General features: G+C 44.8%; 1 protein-coding gene across 1 annotated transcript in view; it reads left to right on the forward strand.

Moving 5' to 3' along the window:
• The window catches only part of AKAP6 (A-kinase anchoring protein 6), a 427520-nt gene that overhangs the window by 233514 nt on the left and 175593 nt on the right, over positions 1-18413 (forward strand). The window contains exon 7 of the mRNA XM_077464820.1: positions 600-754. Coding sequence (XP_077320946.1) covers positions 600-754 — 155 coding nt within the window. The remainder of the gene's footprint in view (positions 1-599; positions 755-18413) is intronic.

Here is an 18413-nt window from a genome sequence, read left to right on the forward strand (position 1 = left end):
TGGTCCTTCAGCCTCCTGCTAGTGTCTAAATAATACATACCTATTGCCATTTACCTTCAAGCGTCCAGAGGGCACTCTTTTGCTTTCCTGTGGCGGAGTTGGCAGAAAGCGATGCGGTTCTGGCTTCCTATATAAGCCAACGCATTTTGTCACAGGTAGTTATTTACAACTGATTTACAACATTCTTAATGGAGTGTGTCAGGGAAAAAGCGCCAGCTGTATGCCTCGCTAGAGGTTAAAGTGTCCTCCACCTTTGTGATGGTGCTAACAATTTTGGCGTTGCTGCAGATGCTCACTAAGTGGTCACAGCTGTTTGCAGTAAATAGCCATTCAAGGTAAACACCACTTTTTAATTGCATTTACCTTACTAAATATCCCCCATATGATCATGATATTTAGAGCCTATGAGCCTTGCAGAATGCAGCACAAGACACCAACACAAAGCATGCATATTGTATTTGACAGAAAGCAGCTCACTGCTTCAAGCCGTACCAAAGACATGTACACTGTGCCCTTTCTCGTGTACACATATTTAGTGCTTTGCTGATTTATCCTGAGTATTTTTCTTGCACTCAGCATGTTGTATCATTTTGAAACAGGTTTCCAGGAGATGGTGCAGATGATTACTGCTCAATGGAAGGAGCTACAGAAGCAGATACGGAGGCAGCACGGCTGGATCCTAAGTGCTCTTGATACTATCAAGGCAGACATACTGCAGACAGATGAGATGCCAGAGATTATGAGTGAACCACAGGTGAGACAGAGTGCAAGAGAAGGACTTAAACTGATGAGTAGTCAGGCAGGATCCAATTATTCATACGAAGTGATCAGTCTGAGTAGATGTGATCTACTAGCCGTATTTTGGTATGCATATAATTTCTATATTATATCCAAGCACACTCAATTTTATGTTTTCTTCTATTGCCTAATCTTATATATGTTCACTAAAGGCTTCCACAATGGACTATGCTGCATGAACTAAAATTAGGAATTTTGACTCTTTTACCCTATCTATTTATCTCTTGCTCTATTACTTGGGCAAAGGCAGTTTTAGTGCCCCTATTCAGTGCACACATGCCAACATCGCTTTGTTGCATGAGAAGCAGATGATACAACCCAATTAGCATTAACCCTAAAAACATAAATAATGCCATGGTCATCAGCAGGGTATATTTTTACATTAGAAACACAAAGGTGGATATGGTAAGTACAACAATCTGTGGTATAGCAAAACTATCCCAGAAAATAAAAAGAGAATATTGTATTGTATCAGAGATCTAACCCAATTCCCACTGGTTAGCCCACTGTAGTCTGCTACAGCTACCTAGATTTAATAGGGCTAGTTGGTGCCAAGGTGGCTAAAAGCACCAGACTTGGAAACTCATTGGATGTACTGATTTTCTCTCCTTTATTGGTGCCTGCAGAGTTCCAAGTCCAAAGTCAATTAGCAAAGTCGGAATATATGACACAGATTATGTTTTTAGCTTTTTGTATGAGTGGCCACCCGACCACCACTGCAAGGGTTGTATTCTTCCTACCGACCAGCAAGGAAAGGGCTTTTTTTATGTTGACCCCCAATGAAGTGGTTTTAGTAAAGATTCTCTGAGACACAAAAACAATTTTTGGGGTTCCTTTGGGGTAAAAAGGTTGAGAAAGGCTGGTTTAGATTGTATAAACTCCCTTAATCAGGCATACCCCACTTTTAAGTACACAATGGGACCAGAAAATATATGTAAAACTAAAATATACTTAAAGTGAAGCAATACCTTTTTTCATTTCTCAATGCATGTACTGCATTGCAATAGTCATTTACAAGCATAACTGATTACCTAGGCAAGCTGGCTGACCCCAAAATCGGATATGTTATAGGCCTGGATCCCCTCTCGGAGCTCCCTCAGTTTGGTCTCCATGTCACTTATGGTTCAGGAGCAGTGACTTGTCAAGCTAACCAAGATTTCCCATAGACGGCAATGTTAAAAACCAGGAGTAGTGCCATGTCAAGCTGACCAAGATTTCCCATAGAGTCCGTACTTGCGAGTGTACATAAAGTGAGGGTACACAAAGTGGGTTATGCCCATATGTATGTTTTATGAATTTTCAGAGAACAAAGGACAAAACTATTTTTATTGTTTTTATGATTTAAATTTTAGCTTGTTAAAGTGATTGTAAACGATCACCTTGTAAAACAACCCATTCAGTTTAAAATAGAAATTAAAGGCAAAATATTTGTTTATAGATATAAAAAAAACATTATACATACACTTTTGACTTTTTATAAATGATCACATCCCTCTGTTCTCAGCTGCATAAGAGCTCTGGGGGGAAGAGAAGCAGCAGCATACTGGGCTTCCAAGTGACAGCTAGAGAACTGACCACAGTTTATTCTCCTGCTTAGTGTGGTCAGTTTTTAATAGGAATGTAGAGGGACTGCCAGGGCAGGATTTCAGACAAAGTAAGCAATACGAAGAGAACGGGATACTTTCTCATAAGAGTACAGCAGGCACATATCAGGAATATGAAATGTTTGGCTTACATACACTTTCAGTACAATCTATTCACATTTGCACAATTTGTGAACCTTAGAGGGCTGCAAATACCAAAATGAGCAGGTGTCCTTTATCAGAGTATTTACATTTTCTCAACCGTTTCTGTTGTAAGATCTGTAACCCAGTGGGAGTAATGCTAAAATGGAGGTCACACATAGCGCCTTATTATTTTTGGTCTGTATGTGGTTGTTAGAGGGAACCCCAATAAAAATATTAATTTGCACAAAAATTATTGTATTTAAAAAAAAATGGCTTGGGGTAAAACAAGTGCTTAATGGAGTTCTTTTTTAAGTCACACAATAACTTACGCATGTAGAAGTGAAGGGTTAATGTTGTTTGTCCTTCACGGACTTTGCCTGTATACAATTGTGTGTACACCTTTACCCAGTAAGAACACAAATCGCTGTGTTCCATTGGTGTCACAGAGGGGCTATAAAATATTTGTTGCCCTAATAAATCATAATAATGATTCTATTCTCTGACACATTTAGTCACATGACTGCTTCTAACGAGCAGCTCGACTAATTAAGAAAAAAGGAGGTAGGGGCAAAGGCAGTGCTCATTAGTCTGTTGCTGCGGGTCTGTTAGTGGAGGGTAGCTGTGCCAGTCTAGTCTAGTTTTATTGTAGTTGGTGCAATGCAGCTCTTCTTACTGGCAAAGGGGTTAAACTTTTTACTATTTACTTACACAAACCCTTAGAGGACACCATTTTTCCTTCTTAGACATATAATATATCTCAAATATATGCTCACTGAACAGTACCGCGTCATTAAAGTTGTACAAACACACTCCGTTCTTCTCTCTCCCGACACCCATAAAGCCGTGTATCTTATTACCTTCAACATATGTTCTTGTTGTTGTTGACTGTGTGTGGTGTTTTCCCCCCATTCCTCCTCCCTTCCGTCCCTCCTAAATAATCCCCCTTAGAGCTGTAAAATATTTTGAATGCTGATTATTTTGTCCTCAGAATCATAATGCAGTAGAGTGAATGCTTTTCAAGATTTCTCTGACTGGTCCACAGATATGCATACACGAGTCCTTCCCAGACAATTCACTGCAGTCAGCGACTGCATGAGGGCCATTTAAGCTTCAGGTAGGCAGCCACTAAGCAATGTTTAGTGCTGACCATTGTTACATCTCTGGGGTGAGAGCCAGCAAAGTAATACACACAATCTCCACAAAGCGTCATTTGTACCAAGGCTGGTTCATAAAAACAGTAGGAAAGAAAACTGACGTTTTTATTCATAACAACCTTTCAAAGTCTACAACTGATATTTTTTTCTAGTGGACAGTAAGAAAAGGATGCTATGGTAAGAAAGAAAATCCTTCTTCTTCCAACACATACAGCAGGGATATGCAATTAGCGGACCTCCAGCTGTTGCAAAACTACAAGTCCCATCATGCCTCTGCCTCTGGGTGTCATGCTTGTGGCTGTCAGAGTCTTGCTATGCCTCATGGGACTTGTAGTTCTGCAACAGCTGGAGGTCCACTAATTGCATATCCTTGACATACAGTATAAATCAGCTTTATTATACATTCTTATCTTTTTGAAGCCCAACTGCAGCCAAAACATGTTTGATTTAGATTCCCTGAGGAAAGGTTAAAACCTTTGTCATGTATATATTACTGTTTGTGTCCTCATTGGGTAGACGTTTCATTATTTCCTGTTCTAATGATGGATGTCACAGGGACAGGAAGTCAGAGGACATCTCTCCAATGGAAACATGAACAAAACTAAAAACACTTTTTGAAGAATGGGAAAGAGAATGTTTATCATGTTTGTATTACTGATATTAATACCAACTGATGCTCCACCAACTGATGATATATTACTTGCTTTCACTCCCGATCACCCTGTCTATGGTAGGGAGGAGCAGAAGCTGTATGTAAACTAAGAGTTTTTCTAAAGCAGGGGTGCCCAACCAGTGGCCCGGTGGCCACATGTGGCCCGCGGAGCCCTCTGATGTGGCCCGCGATCTCCTTCTGTGGGATGGCAGATTGGCAAGCCCAGATCATGGGTTGCCAACCCACCATCCCAGAGCATCTGTGTTGTTAATGAAGCCGGCAAAGCAAGCGGCTGTGGAGCAGGGCTGTATAAGCTGATGCTTCCTGTATAGCGCCGTCTCTTGCCACATGCAGAGTGATACCAAATGCACTCTGACTGGGACAGCAACAGCAGGCGATACCTGAATGGAAGACTGTTATTAAAGGTCAGTTTATTACTAAAATTACAGTGTATATATGGGCATATCTTCACAGTGGTTACTGGGCTGCTTTCAAGCTGACCCGCAGGTGCAGTGCACCTTCAGGTTACCTGCACTGAGGCATAGACTTCTTTTATTACCTGCGGGTTTGGTGAGCTTTCAGAAAGTGCACCACATCTGCAGGATATAATAGACGTTTCTGGCAAAGTGTAGCTAACCTGCCGGAAAGACACAGGTGCACTGCGCTGCATTAGCGTGAAAGGCTCCTTTCACACAATCGTTCCGACCCAATCGGACCTTCCTTTCACCTCTATGACACGGCAGATGTAAACAGATTTGTGTCCATTTACACCCGCCTACCTCCAATCTAATTCGGTTAAAAAAACAAAAAACAGAAGGGATCATTCCCCTTCTGTCTGGGTGGATCAAATCAGAGGACCCATAGAGTAGAGTGGACTGTGTCCATGCCCACTCTGCATGGACCTATCATCCGTCTGTCACGTACCTAGTGGTGAGCCCGGAATGCAGAAGGAGACCTCTCTTGCGTCCCCGACTCACGGCCCCTGGTGATGGTGACAGGAGGCACGGGAGTCAACGGTAGCACGAGTGCCTGGCAGGATCAACAGCCGGAGGATGGATCAGGCTGACTTCAGGAACGGTAGCTGGACAAGCAGGCCCCAGTGGCAGCGGACAGGAACCAGTAGACAGCAGGAGACCAACAGGAACAGGTGGATCACTCAGGGACAGGCACGCAGAAGAGTCAGGCAAGCCGGGTCAAACAAGACAGTCAGTACAGGAGCAGATGCAGCAGGCAGAGGCAGGAACGTGGAACAGGCCGGGTCGGTAATGGATGAGCATGGATGGACCAGAGGATGAGACAGGTGCAGAGTCGTAGACAAGCCGGAGGTCAGAGGCAGGCAGAAGGCAGGGAAGGTCACAGGTCAGGCCGGGTCAATACACAAACAGATCAGATTCAGGTAATAGTCTCAGGAACGCTGTAGATCAAGCAGCAAGATCTGAAGGGAGAACTGAGTTTAAATAGCCCGCCCGGCGCCGGTAACCGTGCGCGCGCACGCGAATGCGCACGCCCGCACGCGAACGCGCGCGACCACGATCGCGCGCAACCGCGAACACGAGCACCAGGCACCCGCAGGCACGCACAGACAGGTGACGGACCACTGTCCCCAGCAAGCCTTTCCTGACATTGCCCCCTCCCAAGGGGCAGCCTCTGGATGCCCAACCGGGCCATTTTCTCAGGATGGGATCTCTTGAAGGCTTGTATCAGATGCTTGGCATGTATGTTGCTTTCAGGCTCCCATGAATTTTCCTCGGAACCGTACCCCTTCCATTTAATGAGAAATTGGACACAGTTATTTCTCTTCCTGCAATCCATTATTGCCTCCACTTCGAACTTCTCTTCATCATTGACCAAAATAGGAGCAGGGGGATCTGTGGCTCGTCGTGGGAAAGGATTAGAGATGGCGGGTTTCAGAAGAGAAACATGAAAAACGGGGTGTACCCGAAGTGATTCTGGCAGTTCCAGTTCGTAGGCCACCTCATTGATTCTCCTCTTGACTGTGAAGGGACCCAGAAACTTAGGGCCCAATTTCTTTGAAGGGCAAGCGAGTCGGAGAATAACTGTAGACAGCCAAACCTGGTCTCCAGGTTTCATAATCAGTTCCCCCGTCTGTTTTTATCAAAAGTCTCTTTATTTAGCGCTTGTGCTCTGGTCATGGTTTCCTGCAACAGTTTAATGTTGGTACTGAAAAAATCCACAGTCTTGAGAACAGCTGGCACAGAACATTCAGGAACAGAGTTAGGTAGAAATGATGGGTGATAACATTCAGGAACAGAGTTAGGTAGAAATGATGGGTGGTAACCATAATTGGCAAAAAACGGGGTCTGCTTGATGGTAGAATGGATGGAATTATTATAAGCAAACTCGGCCAGTGGCAACAGAGAGAACCAGTCATCCTGAGAAAAGGAGGAAAAGCAGCGAAGATACTGTTCAAGAGTCTGGTTAGTTCTCTCTGTCTGCCCATTTGTCTGAGGGTGGTATGCAGAATAAAAAGATAGCTCGATGCCAAGAGAACTGCATAGTGCTTTCCAGAAACGAGAGGTAAACTGCACCCCCCTATCTGATATGATGTTGGCTGGAACTCCATGAAGTCTGATGACTTCCCTGATAAAAATTTGTGCAGTTTCCGGTGCCGATGGTGTTCCTTTCAAGGGGATGAAGTGTGCCATCTTGGACAGCCGATCCACTACCACAAAGATGGTCGTATGGCCTTCTGAAGGGGGGAGTTCAACAATAAAGTCCACGGAGATTCATTTCCAGGGTCTCTCTGGAGCAGGTAGAGGTTTGAGCAGGCCCCAAGCCCTGGCCTTATTTCCCTTGTTGCGATTACAGATGGTACAAGACTCCACGTATCTTTTGCAGTCCTTTGCAACCAGAACGTGCGTTGCACGAGGTCAGACGTCTTGGAGACACCGAAGTGGCCGGCTAGTACATGGTCGTGGCAGAGCTCGAGTATGGTGGCCGAAGATTTTCTGGAATGAGGATTTTGTCCTCAAGCCAGAACAGACCGTCTTTCGCAAGCAGCCTTGCTTTTGCAGGAGGGGGGTTCTTCACTGGAAGCTTGCTTAATCCGACTTAAAAGATCTTCCTGAAGAAGGAGAAAGTTTTCCGCCGACAGAATAGTATCCGGAGAGGTAGGTACTTTGGGATCATTGAACATGCAGGACAATGCGTCCGGTTTGGTATTTTTCGAACCCGGTCTGTAGGTGACATGGAAGGCAAATCTGGAAAAGAACAGCGCCCACCTGGCTTGACTCGGCTTCAACCTTCTAGCAGATTTCAGGTACTCCAGGTTTTTGTGATCCGTATAGATCAGGATCGGGTGAGCTGCTCCTTCCAGAAGGTACCGCCACTCCTCCGAAGCCGCTTTTATTGCTAATAGTTCTCTGTCTCCCACATCATAGTTTCTTTCAGGAGCAGAAAGCTTGCGTGAAAAGAAGCCAACAGGGAACAGAATAGACTTGGGACCTTGTCGTTGTGAGAGTACTGCCCCAACGGCGACTTCGGATGCATCAACCTCCAGAACAAACGGGAGAGCCGGGTCAGGGTGTTTCAGTACAGAAGCGGAGGTAAAAAGTCTCTTAAGGTTGTCAAAAGCAGTTTGGGCTTCGGGAGTCCAATGAAATCGAACTCCCTGCTTGGTCAGCTGGGTAATAGGTGAGATGATGGCTGAGAATCCTTTAATAAATTTCCGATAAAAGTTCGAAAAGCCCACAAACCGCTGAACCCCCTTTTTGTCCACAGGAGCAGGCCACTCAAGGATAGCGGAAATTTTTTGAGGGTCCATTTTAATGCCCTCAACAGAAATGATTAGTCCCAGAAACTGTATGCTCTGTTGTTCAAATTCACATTTCTCAGGTTTTGCATAAAGGCCATGCTGACGGAGTCGCTCTAACACACACTTGACATGTTGACGATGGCTACTGATGGAGGCAGAAAAGATCAAAATGTCATCCAGGTAGATGATGACGAATAGGTCCAGGAAGTCTCTGAAGATGTCATTTATAAAATGCTGGAAGGTGGCAGGGGCATTGCAGAGCCCAAAAGGCATAACTAGGTATTCGAAATGTCCGAATCGGGTGTGAAAAGCTGTCTTCCATTCGTCACCCTCCCTTATGCGGACCAGATTATAGGCCCCCCGTAGGTCTAATTTAGTAAAAATGACTGCTGCCCCCAGTCTCTGGAAAAGTTCCGGCACCAAAGGGAGAGGATATCGGTTTTTAATGGTCACCTTGTTTAGTTCCTGGCAATCGACATATGGCTGAAGGGTATGGTCCTTCTTTTCCACAAAGAAAATGCCAGCTCCTGCAGGGGATGTGGAAGAGGGGATGAATCCTTTCTTAAGATTTTCGTCGATATAGTCCTTAAGTGCTGCCAGTTCCAGTTCCGTTAAAGGAAAAATTCTTCCAAATGGTACTTCAGCCCCAGGGAGGAGCTTGATAGGACAGTCATAGACCCGGTGAGGGGGAAGAGTCTCTGCACCTTTCTTGCTGAAGACATCCATGAAGTCGTGGTATGCCTCAGGTAGAGCTTCCGTATACAGGCACATCAGAGCTGTGGGCTGGTTGGAAGTCCTTGGTAGACAATGTTGGAAGCAATAAGGTGAAGGAAAGGTAACATCTCTGGTAGTCCAGTCAATGCAAGGGTTGTGGGCCTGGAGCCAGGGCATTCCCAGGATAACTGGAAACAAGGGTGAAGTGATGATGTCAAGACATAAAAGTTCATGGTGAAGATTGGATATGCTGGCAGAGATGGGGATGGTTTCCTGGGTGACAGGACCAGACCGGATGGCAGATCCATCGGCAAGATGTATCAGTAGTCCTTGGGTCTTGGAGCGTAGTATTGTTTCGCTGCAAAAGCAGAGTCCATAAAGCAGCTGCATGCTCCCGAGTCAACGATAGCGGGAACCTGGATGTTCTTTCCGGGGAGCTGCAACAAAACGGAACGAGCAAGATGAGGGGAAGCATTGGTGATTGCAAGGACTTGATCAGCAGAAGGAGGAAGCCACTTACGGATCTTGGTTGGGCAGGACCTCACGTAGTGCCCAAGCTCCCCACAATACATGCACAGATCATTCATGCGGCGACGCTGACGTTCTTCAGGTGTGAGCGTTGGTCGTAACAAACCCAGCTGCATAGGCTCCGGCACATCAGTAGTAGGAGTAGACTGAGCTGGTGGCATAGTACTTGAGTAACTGGGCACTCTCGGCAACATCCAGGTGGGCCTTGACGGACCTGCGGCTCTCTCCGAACTGCGTTCACGTAGGCGCCTGTCAATCTGTATGGATAGATTAATTAATTCATCCAGAGTCTGAGGAACCCCTAAACAGGCGAGTTCATCTTTAAGGGGATCAGACAGACCCAACCGGAACTGGTAGCGGAGAGCAGCATCATTCCAATTGGTGTCTGCACTCCAACGCCTGAACTCTGCAACATAGTCCTCTGCGGCCCTGCGACCCTGCTGTAATGCACGGAGAGCGGCTTTGGCTGTTGCTGAGAGCTGATGGTCCTCATAGATTCGGGCCATCGCGTCAAAAAAGGTGGTCAGGTTAGAAAGTTCATCAGCCTTTTGTTCAAGAAGGCGATGTGCCCATATCTGGGGTTCGTTCTGGAGCAAGGAGATCACAAAGCCCACTTTGGTGGCTTCAAAGAAAATGTCTGTGGCTGAAGAGCAAAGTATAGCTCGCAGGAGTTGCGAAAGGCCCTGAATTTGCTGCGTTCACCAGAAAATCTTTCAGGCGTGGGCACTCGAGGTTCAGGGGGTAACATCACCACTGCTGGTGGAGCAGGCATGCTGGCAGAGGCAGATAGTGACCCCTGGGTAGTTGCTGGCGGAGAGAGGGCTTGAACACGTTCCTCCAAACGGGAATAGCTTTCTTGAAGACCTTTAACTGCCTGGGTCAAATCCGCCAAATGCAAACACAGTTCATCCAAAGAAGAGGCTCCCTGCCCGGGCTCGGTCATGGCTGCTTGATACTGTCACGTACCTAGTGGTGAGCCCAGAATGCAGAAGAAGACCTCTCTTGCGTCCCCGACTCACGGCCCCTGGTGATGGTGACAGGAGGCACGGGAGTCAAAGGTAGCACGAGTGCCTGGCAGGATCAACAGCCGGAGGATGGATCAGGCTGACTTCAGAAACGGTAGCTGGACAAGCAGGCCCCAGTGGCAGCGGACAGGAACCAGTAGACAGCAGGAGACCAACAGGAACAGGTGGATCACTCAGGGACAGGCACGCAGAAGAGTCAGGCAAGCCGGGTCAAACCAGACAGTCAGTACAGGAACAGATGCAGCAGGCAGAGGCAGGAACGTGGAACAGGCCGGGTCAGTAACGGATGAGCACGGATGTACCAGAAGATGAGACAGGTGCAGAGTCGTAGACAAGCCGGAGGTCAGAGGCAGGCAGAAGGCAGGGAAGGTCACAGGTCAGGCCGGGTCAATACACAAACAGATCAGATTCAGGTAATAGTCTCAGGAACGCTGTAGATCAAGCAGCAAGATCTGAAGGGAGAACTGAGTTTAAATAGCCCGCCCGGCGCCGGTAACCGTGCGCGCGCGCACACGCGAACACGCGCACCAAGCACCCGCAGGCGTGCACAGACAGGTGACGGACCACTGTCCCCAGCAAGCCTTTCCTGACACCGTCTGCTCTTTCATTGTGGCCCGCGACCAGTTACCAAGTCACTTAAGTGGCCCTCACTCTTCAAAAGGTTGGGCACCCCTGTTCTAAAGCATAAAGTGGTTGTAACCCTAAAAAAAAAAAATCCTGTTCCCTCATAGCAGGTTAGACAGTGCTTGTGCTGTCTAACCTGTCTCTCTGTAAGCTGTAAAAAATCTGGTTGATCCTGCCAGTTCCTGTGTACCACTGTGTGTACTGACCACAGTAATCATGGCTGCTGAGCCATGAGATTGGTGAACTATAGATACTGTTGTATGAGGATGATTTGGATTTTGTGGGATTTTCAGAGACCTGGTTCAACAGCTCTCATGATTGGCTGGCATCCATTCAAGGGTATACCCTTTATCGCAAGGATAGAGAGGGTAAAAAAGGGGGAGGGGTATGCCTGTATAGCAAGAATAATGTACAAGTGAATGTTAGAGATGACATCACTAAGGGAGCTAGGGAGGAGGTGGAATCCTTATGAGTAGAGCGCCAAATGGATGAAGCTAATGGGAAAATAATACTGGGAGTATGCTATAGGAGGGGGAGACGGATCTCCTATCAAAATTTGGATTAGCAGCAAGAATGGGAAGTGTTATCATAATGAGGGTTTTTAATTATCCAGACATAGACTGGGCGGAGGGAACCACGCATTCGTCTACGGCTCGCCAGTTCCTAAATGTCTTGCAGGACAATTTCATGGTTCAGATGGTAGACACACCAACTAGAAATAAAACGTTAATGGATCTACTGATTATCAACATTACAGACCTGATCACGGATGTGGAAATACGGGGCAATTTAGGAAACAATGATCACAGGTCAATTGGCTTCAGTATAATTCACACAAATAGGAAACATAAGGGGAATACAAAGACACTGAATTTCAAAAGAGCCAACTTCCCTAAACTATGAACCTTGCTAGAAGGCACAAATTGAGATAAAATCTTAGGAACAAAGAACACGGAGGAGAGATGGGTTTGCTTTAAGTGCATATTAAATAAGGGCATTAGCCAATGCTTCCCATTGGGTAATATATTTAAAAGAGCAAACAAAAGTCCTGAATGGCTTAACTCCAATGTAAAACTACATATAAAAGCAAAGGAGAAGGCCTTCAAAAAATACAAGGTTGAGGGATCATCATCATCATTCAGACTTTATAAGTAATGCAACAAGAAATGTAAGGGTGCAATTAGGGGGGCTAAGCTAGAACATGAAAGACACATAGCGGAGGAAAGCAAAAAAAATCCCAAGAAATTCTTTAAGTATGTAAACAGTAAAAGAGGGAGGTCATCTGGTTACAAAGGATGAGGAGATTGCAAAGGTATTGCATTTTTTCTTCTCCTCAGTTTTCACTAGGGAATCGGGGGGCTTCAGTAACAAAAACGGCAGTGTTTATCATCATGACACAACACAGGAAGCACCTCCATGGTTAACAGAGGGCAGAATTAAAATTAGACTTGGGAAACTTAACATTAATAAGTCACCGGGACCAGATGACTTGCACCCAAGGGTACTTAGGGAATTCAGTCAAGTAATTGCCAGACCATTGTTCCTAATTTTTACTGATAGTCTACTGACTGGTATGGTACCAGCTGAGCAAAGCCAATGTAGCACCAATATTTAAAAAGGGCCAAAAATATATGCCTGGGAATTACAGACCAGTTAGCCTAACATCAATAGTAAGCAAACTCTTGGAGAATATGATAAGAGATTATATACATGATTTTAGTAATGAGAATGGTATCATTAGCTGTAATCAGAATGGATTCATGAAGAATCGTTCTGGCCAAACCAATCTATTAACCTTCTATGAGGACGTGAGTTGCCATCTAGATAAAGGAAGGCCCATAAGTGTGGTGTATCTAGATTTTGCAAAAGCATTTGGCACAGTTCCCCATAAACGCTTAGGCCGCGTACACACGCGCGGACTGTTCGCCCAACTTTGTCCGTCCAACAGTTTCGGCAAACAGTCCGCTCAAACTTAGCATGGACGGACATGGCCACACACGACGGACGAACAGTTTGCTGAAACCGTGCGCGATGACGTGAACGGCACGTACGACGGGACGAAAAATACGACGTCCTATACACTGCATTATAGCTTTCGGCGTGAAAATCCTTTCTGAGCATGCGCGCAACTTTGTTTGACGAACAAGCCTACACACGGGCGGACTGTTCGCTCAAACAAGGTTTCAGCGGACAGTTTTTCGGAATTTCCGAAAAATCTTGTCCGTCCAACTGTCCGCTGAAACTGTCCGCTGAAAGCCCACACACGAGCGGACTGTCCGCCCAAACACTGTTCAGCGGACAAAGTTGGGCGAACAGTCCGCCCGTGTGTACGCGGCCTTACTGTACAAAATAAGGTCCGCTGGCATGGACCATAGGGTGAGTACATTGTTTGAAAACTGGCTGCAAGGGCAAGTTCAGAGGGTGGTGACAAATGGGGAGTACTTGGAATGGTCAGGGTTGGGTAGTGGGGCCCTCCAGGGTTCTGTGCTGGGACCAATCCGATTTATTTTGTTCATAAATGACCTGGAGGATGGGGTAAACAGTTCAATCTCTGTATTTGCAGAAGATACTAAGCTAAGCAGGGCAATAACTTCTCCACAGGATGTGGAAACCTTGCAAAAAGATCTGAACAAATTAATGGGGTGGGTAACTACATGGCAGATGAGGTTTAATGTGGAAAAATTTAAAATAATGCATTTGGGTGGCAAAAATATGAATGCAATCTATACACTGGGGGGCGAACCTCTGGGGGAACCTAGGATGGAAAAGGATCTGGAGGTCCTAGTAACTGATAGGCTCAGCAATGGCATGCGATGCCAAGCTGCTGCTAACAAAGCAAACAGAATATTGGCATCCATTAAGAAGGGGATCAACTCCAGAAATAAAATGATAATTCTCCCACTGTACAAGCCTCTGGTCCGGCCGTGCCTAGAGTATGCTGTTCAGTTCTGGGCACCAGTCCTCAGGAAGGATGTACTGGAAATAGAGCGAGTACAAAGAAAGGCAACAAAGCTAATAAAGGGTCTGGAGGATGTTAGTTATGATGAAAGGTGGTGACCACTGAACTTATTCTCTATAGATAAGAGACGCTTGAGAGGGGACATGATTTCAATTTACAAATACCGTACTGGTGACCCCACAATAGGGATAAAACGTTTTTGTGGAGTTTAACAAGACATGTGGCCACTCATTAAAATTAGAAGAAAAGAGGTTTACCCTTAAGCTACGTAGAGGGTTCTTTACTGTGGCAAGGATGTGTAATTCCCTTCCAGGCGGTGGGGATACCCGCAATCATCTTATGTAAACAAGCATTTTCCCGTTCTGCCTAGTGACACTGTCACTGATCACAGCTCCCTGTAATCGGGAGCAGTGATCAGTGATGTGTCGCATGTAGCCCATTCCCCCCACAGTTAGAATCACTCCCTAGGACACACTTAACCCCTACAGCACCACCTAATGTTAACACCTTCACTACCAGTCACATTTACACAGTAATCAGTGCATTTTTAATCCGACCAATCGCTGTATAAATGTGAATGGTCCCAAAATAGTGGCAAAAGTGTCCGATGTGTCCGCCATAATGTCGCAGGCATTATAAAAATCGCTGATCGCTGCCATTACTTGTAAAAAAAAATGATTAATAAAAATGTCATAAAACGATCCCCTTTTTGTAGACGATATAACTTTTGCGCAAACCAATCAATAAACGCTTATTGCACTTTTTTTTACCTGCCTAAACTGAGGGACAAAAATCTTTTTTTTATATATTTTTGGGGATATTTATTATAGCAAAAAGTAAAAAATAATCAGTTTTTTTCAAAATTGTCGCACTTTTTTTGTTTATAGTGCAAAAAATAAAAACGCAGAGGTGATCAAAAAGAAACCAAAAGAAAACTCTATTTGTGGGGGAAAAAGGACGTAAATTTTGTTTTGGGAGCCACGTCACACGACTGCGCAGTTATCAGTTACTGCAGTGTGGGTAAACTGCAACACATCAGTGTGAAAGCGGCCCTATACTATATTGCCCAATGCTTCACACTGACCTGAAAATCTCTTATTTTCTGCTGTTGGCACCACTCTGGAGACCAATAACTGGGATAAGAGGTGGAATGCAGTTGGTATCACTCCGCATGGGACAGGAGTCAGCACTACAGGCTTATGCGGCTCTTGCTCCCTGCTACAGCTTCAACTTTACAAGTAGTCCTTCTGCATTGCACTCTGATGCTCTGGGATGGCGAATCAGCAAGCCCAAACCGCGATCTACCAGTCACTTGTCTGCGATCTACAGGTTGCACACCTCCAAACCAGAGAAAACATTGACTCTAAACAAGCTTCTACCAGTTATTAAATATAATGCAATTGGTCACCTATTTTTCAGCCTGGACTGTGAATTTTCGAAACAGTGCATTTTATAAAGACACTTGATTTTCATGGCATAACTGATAATTGGTCCCACATTTTGGAAATCTCGGTAATGGCAGAGGGTTTGTGAAGTTTTACTTGCAGCTAATTATGGAACCACACCGACTCCATTTATATACCTGTGTTTTGAACAGATTACCAAGAATTAATGTGCCCGTTGAAAATGTGTGAATAATGTTGCCAAGAAAGTGGCTTTGAGCTTTTCTGAGAAAAGCTATTTTTTTTAAAGACAGCAGTGAAGATATACAACAGAATACACGATATCTCAAGAAAGCATTCACTACATGACATGTGGCCCTTGGTGGATGAGTGTGAGAAATGTCTTAGGACATAACTGCAAATTAACAATTTGACAATAATCGGACCAGATTGGACCATTATTTTTTATTTTTTATTTACCTTCCTGTGGATCAACTAATGGGTATAACATTGTATATATGGAGGTTTTCTATGTATTTACTTTTTGTAGTGGTTGAACAAGATGGTCTTTTCTCAACCTTTCTACTACAGTATGTAACTATGTAACCGTTCACATTAGAGATGAACTTATCAGGTTCAACTTTAAAACTCTGGAGTTGATTTACTGGAGAGTGCAAAATCTGGTGCAGCTTTACATAGAAACAATCAGCTTCCAGGTTTTTTGTTAAAGCTTAATTGAACAAGTTGAGGTTAGAAGCTGATTGGCTACAAAGCACAGCTGCACGAGATTTTACACTTTGCAGTTTTAGTAAATCAACCCCTTTGTGTGTCACCCTTTTGGCTATATGACATTTTGGGACCTATTAGCAGATAATACACAGGGTAATCCTCCTATGCATTATAATACACTAAACAGTTCTTAGTGAACTAAGGAGCATCAATATTGGACTGCCAGTCACTATAAAGCCTATTCTTGTTCCAACTGGATCGCCACAGTTGTAGGCTTGGTGTGTGGTGCAGTGTCTTTTGACATGAGAATTCATAGTGAACTGGATCCACCCATCCAGCTAGGATGGCATTGTAATACAATTTCAAGGGCCTGTTCCCCCAAAACGAATTTCTTTGTAATTACTGGAGAGCCTAATGCCCTGTACACACGGTCAAAAATTCCGACGGAAAAGGTCCGATCGGATTATATTGTCAGAAAATCCGATCGTGTGTGGGCTCTATCTGACTTTTTCTGTCAGAAATTCCGACGGAAAAAATGTGAGAGCAGGATCTAAAATTTTCTGCCAAAAAAATCCGATCTGACTTTTTCCGATCGTTTGTAGAAAATTCCGACAGGCAAAGTGCCACACATGCTCAGATCAAATTACGAGACCAAAGCTATTGGCTACTAGCCTCTATGTAGTCCCGTCATACGCAACGAACGTCACCTCGTTCCGAACTATCGGATTTTCGGACAACTTTGTCTGATTGTGTGTATGCAACACCAGTTTCGGACAAAATCCGTCTGTAAAAATCAGACGGATTTTGTGGTCGGAATGTCCTACCATGTGTATGGGGCACTACTCTCGAGTTCTGTATCTAATCTATTCCAAAATTCTGAAAAGTGATGTATGGAAAAAAAGTATTGTATTCCAATAACTCCACTGATTTATTATGTGTAATCATAATGTATGATTCTTTTTTCAAATGCCATACTTACTTGCAGCCAAAGATGTCCAAATGACAGTGGGAGGACTTGGGACACACTATAACACTGACAGGCAGATTTGCGCAAGTGCACCAACAGTTATTTCCTGGTGTATCTGAGATGCGTGCGTCCTCTTGAGTTGGACTACTACTGGGCAGATATATTACCACTGCTTGGCATTTCAGTGCACAGAGGCAAAATGCACAGAGGCAAGTTAGCAGGTCTCTGAACTTATGGCAGAATTACCAGTTGATTTGTAGTCAGAGGTGGCTCTAGGCTTTTTGAGGCCTTATGCCGCGTACACACGACTGGACTTTTCGAGGGACTAGGTCCGACGGTCTTTCTGACTGACTTTCGGTGGACTTCCAATGGACTTTCCGAATGAACGGACTTGGCCACACACAATCACTCCTAAGTCCAACGGATTCAAATGTGATGACGTACGACCAGACTAGAATAAGGAAGTTCATAGCCAGTAGCCAATAGCTGCCCTAGCGTTGTTTTTTGTCCATCGGACTAGCATACACACAAACTGATTTCTCGGTCCGGTGGAGTTCCGGTGGGAAAATTTAAAACATGTTCTATTTCTAAAGTCCGCCGGATTTTTGGCAAGCAAAGGTCCGATGGAGCCCACACACAATCGAATTGTCAGACGGACTCGTTACGTCAGACCTTTGCTGTCAAAGAGTCTGGTCGTGTGTACGTGGCATTAGGTAAAACTTAGACATGAGACCCCACTCATGCCCATCAGCTACGCAGCAGGCCTTTCCAGCTTTCAGATCCTCGTGCGGTAGATGGGAGGGGTGACATGCGCTGATGCAACGTCACTCCTTATTGACTGATGGGCGGAGTTCCAGAAGTCCTAGGTTACACAAGAGGTGAGTGTGACATGGCTCTTAACGCTGCCTGTCCACAGTAGTATTAGCATGTCCTGTCACCTCTAAAATAAAGTCACAATGCAAATAAGCTGTTTGGTCGCCACAAGGCCTGATTAAATGAGACAGAGTTCTGTCCCTCAAAACTGGGGTAATGTGTGTAGCACTACACTGAAGGAGCTGCTTGGTCATACCCTCAGCCCCTCTGACACACCTGGTTAATTGAATCATTACAGACACACATAGCAACACCAGCATATGGTACCTTTCACCTTACTGTAGGATCTAGGCAATAAAGGAACACATACCTGTTTAGTGGTAGACACTATTTGACTATCATTAAGAACTTGCATAAATGACAATTAAAGTGCAGTTCACTAAGCAGAGTAGAACTACCCTCAGGTAATAAAGGTAAACAAATATATCTATATAAGCAGCTCTATATCAATAGCAGAAAAATCAATACGAAAATATGTAAATCAATATTTAGCAGCGCAACTGTAC

This window comes from Lithobates pipiens, unplaced genomic scaffold (genome assembly GCF_037356315.1).
Source record: "Lithobates pipiens isolate NorthernLeopardFrog02 unplaced genomic scaffold, aLitPip1_a1.2 Scaffold_30, whole genome shotgun sequence".
In the NCBI taxonomy this organism is placed as follows: domain Eukaryota; kingdom Metazoa; phylum Chordata; class Amphibia; order Anura; family Ranidae; genus Lithobates; species Lithobates pipiens.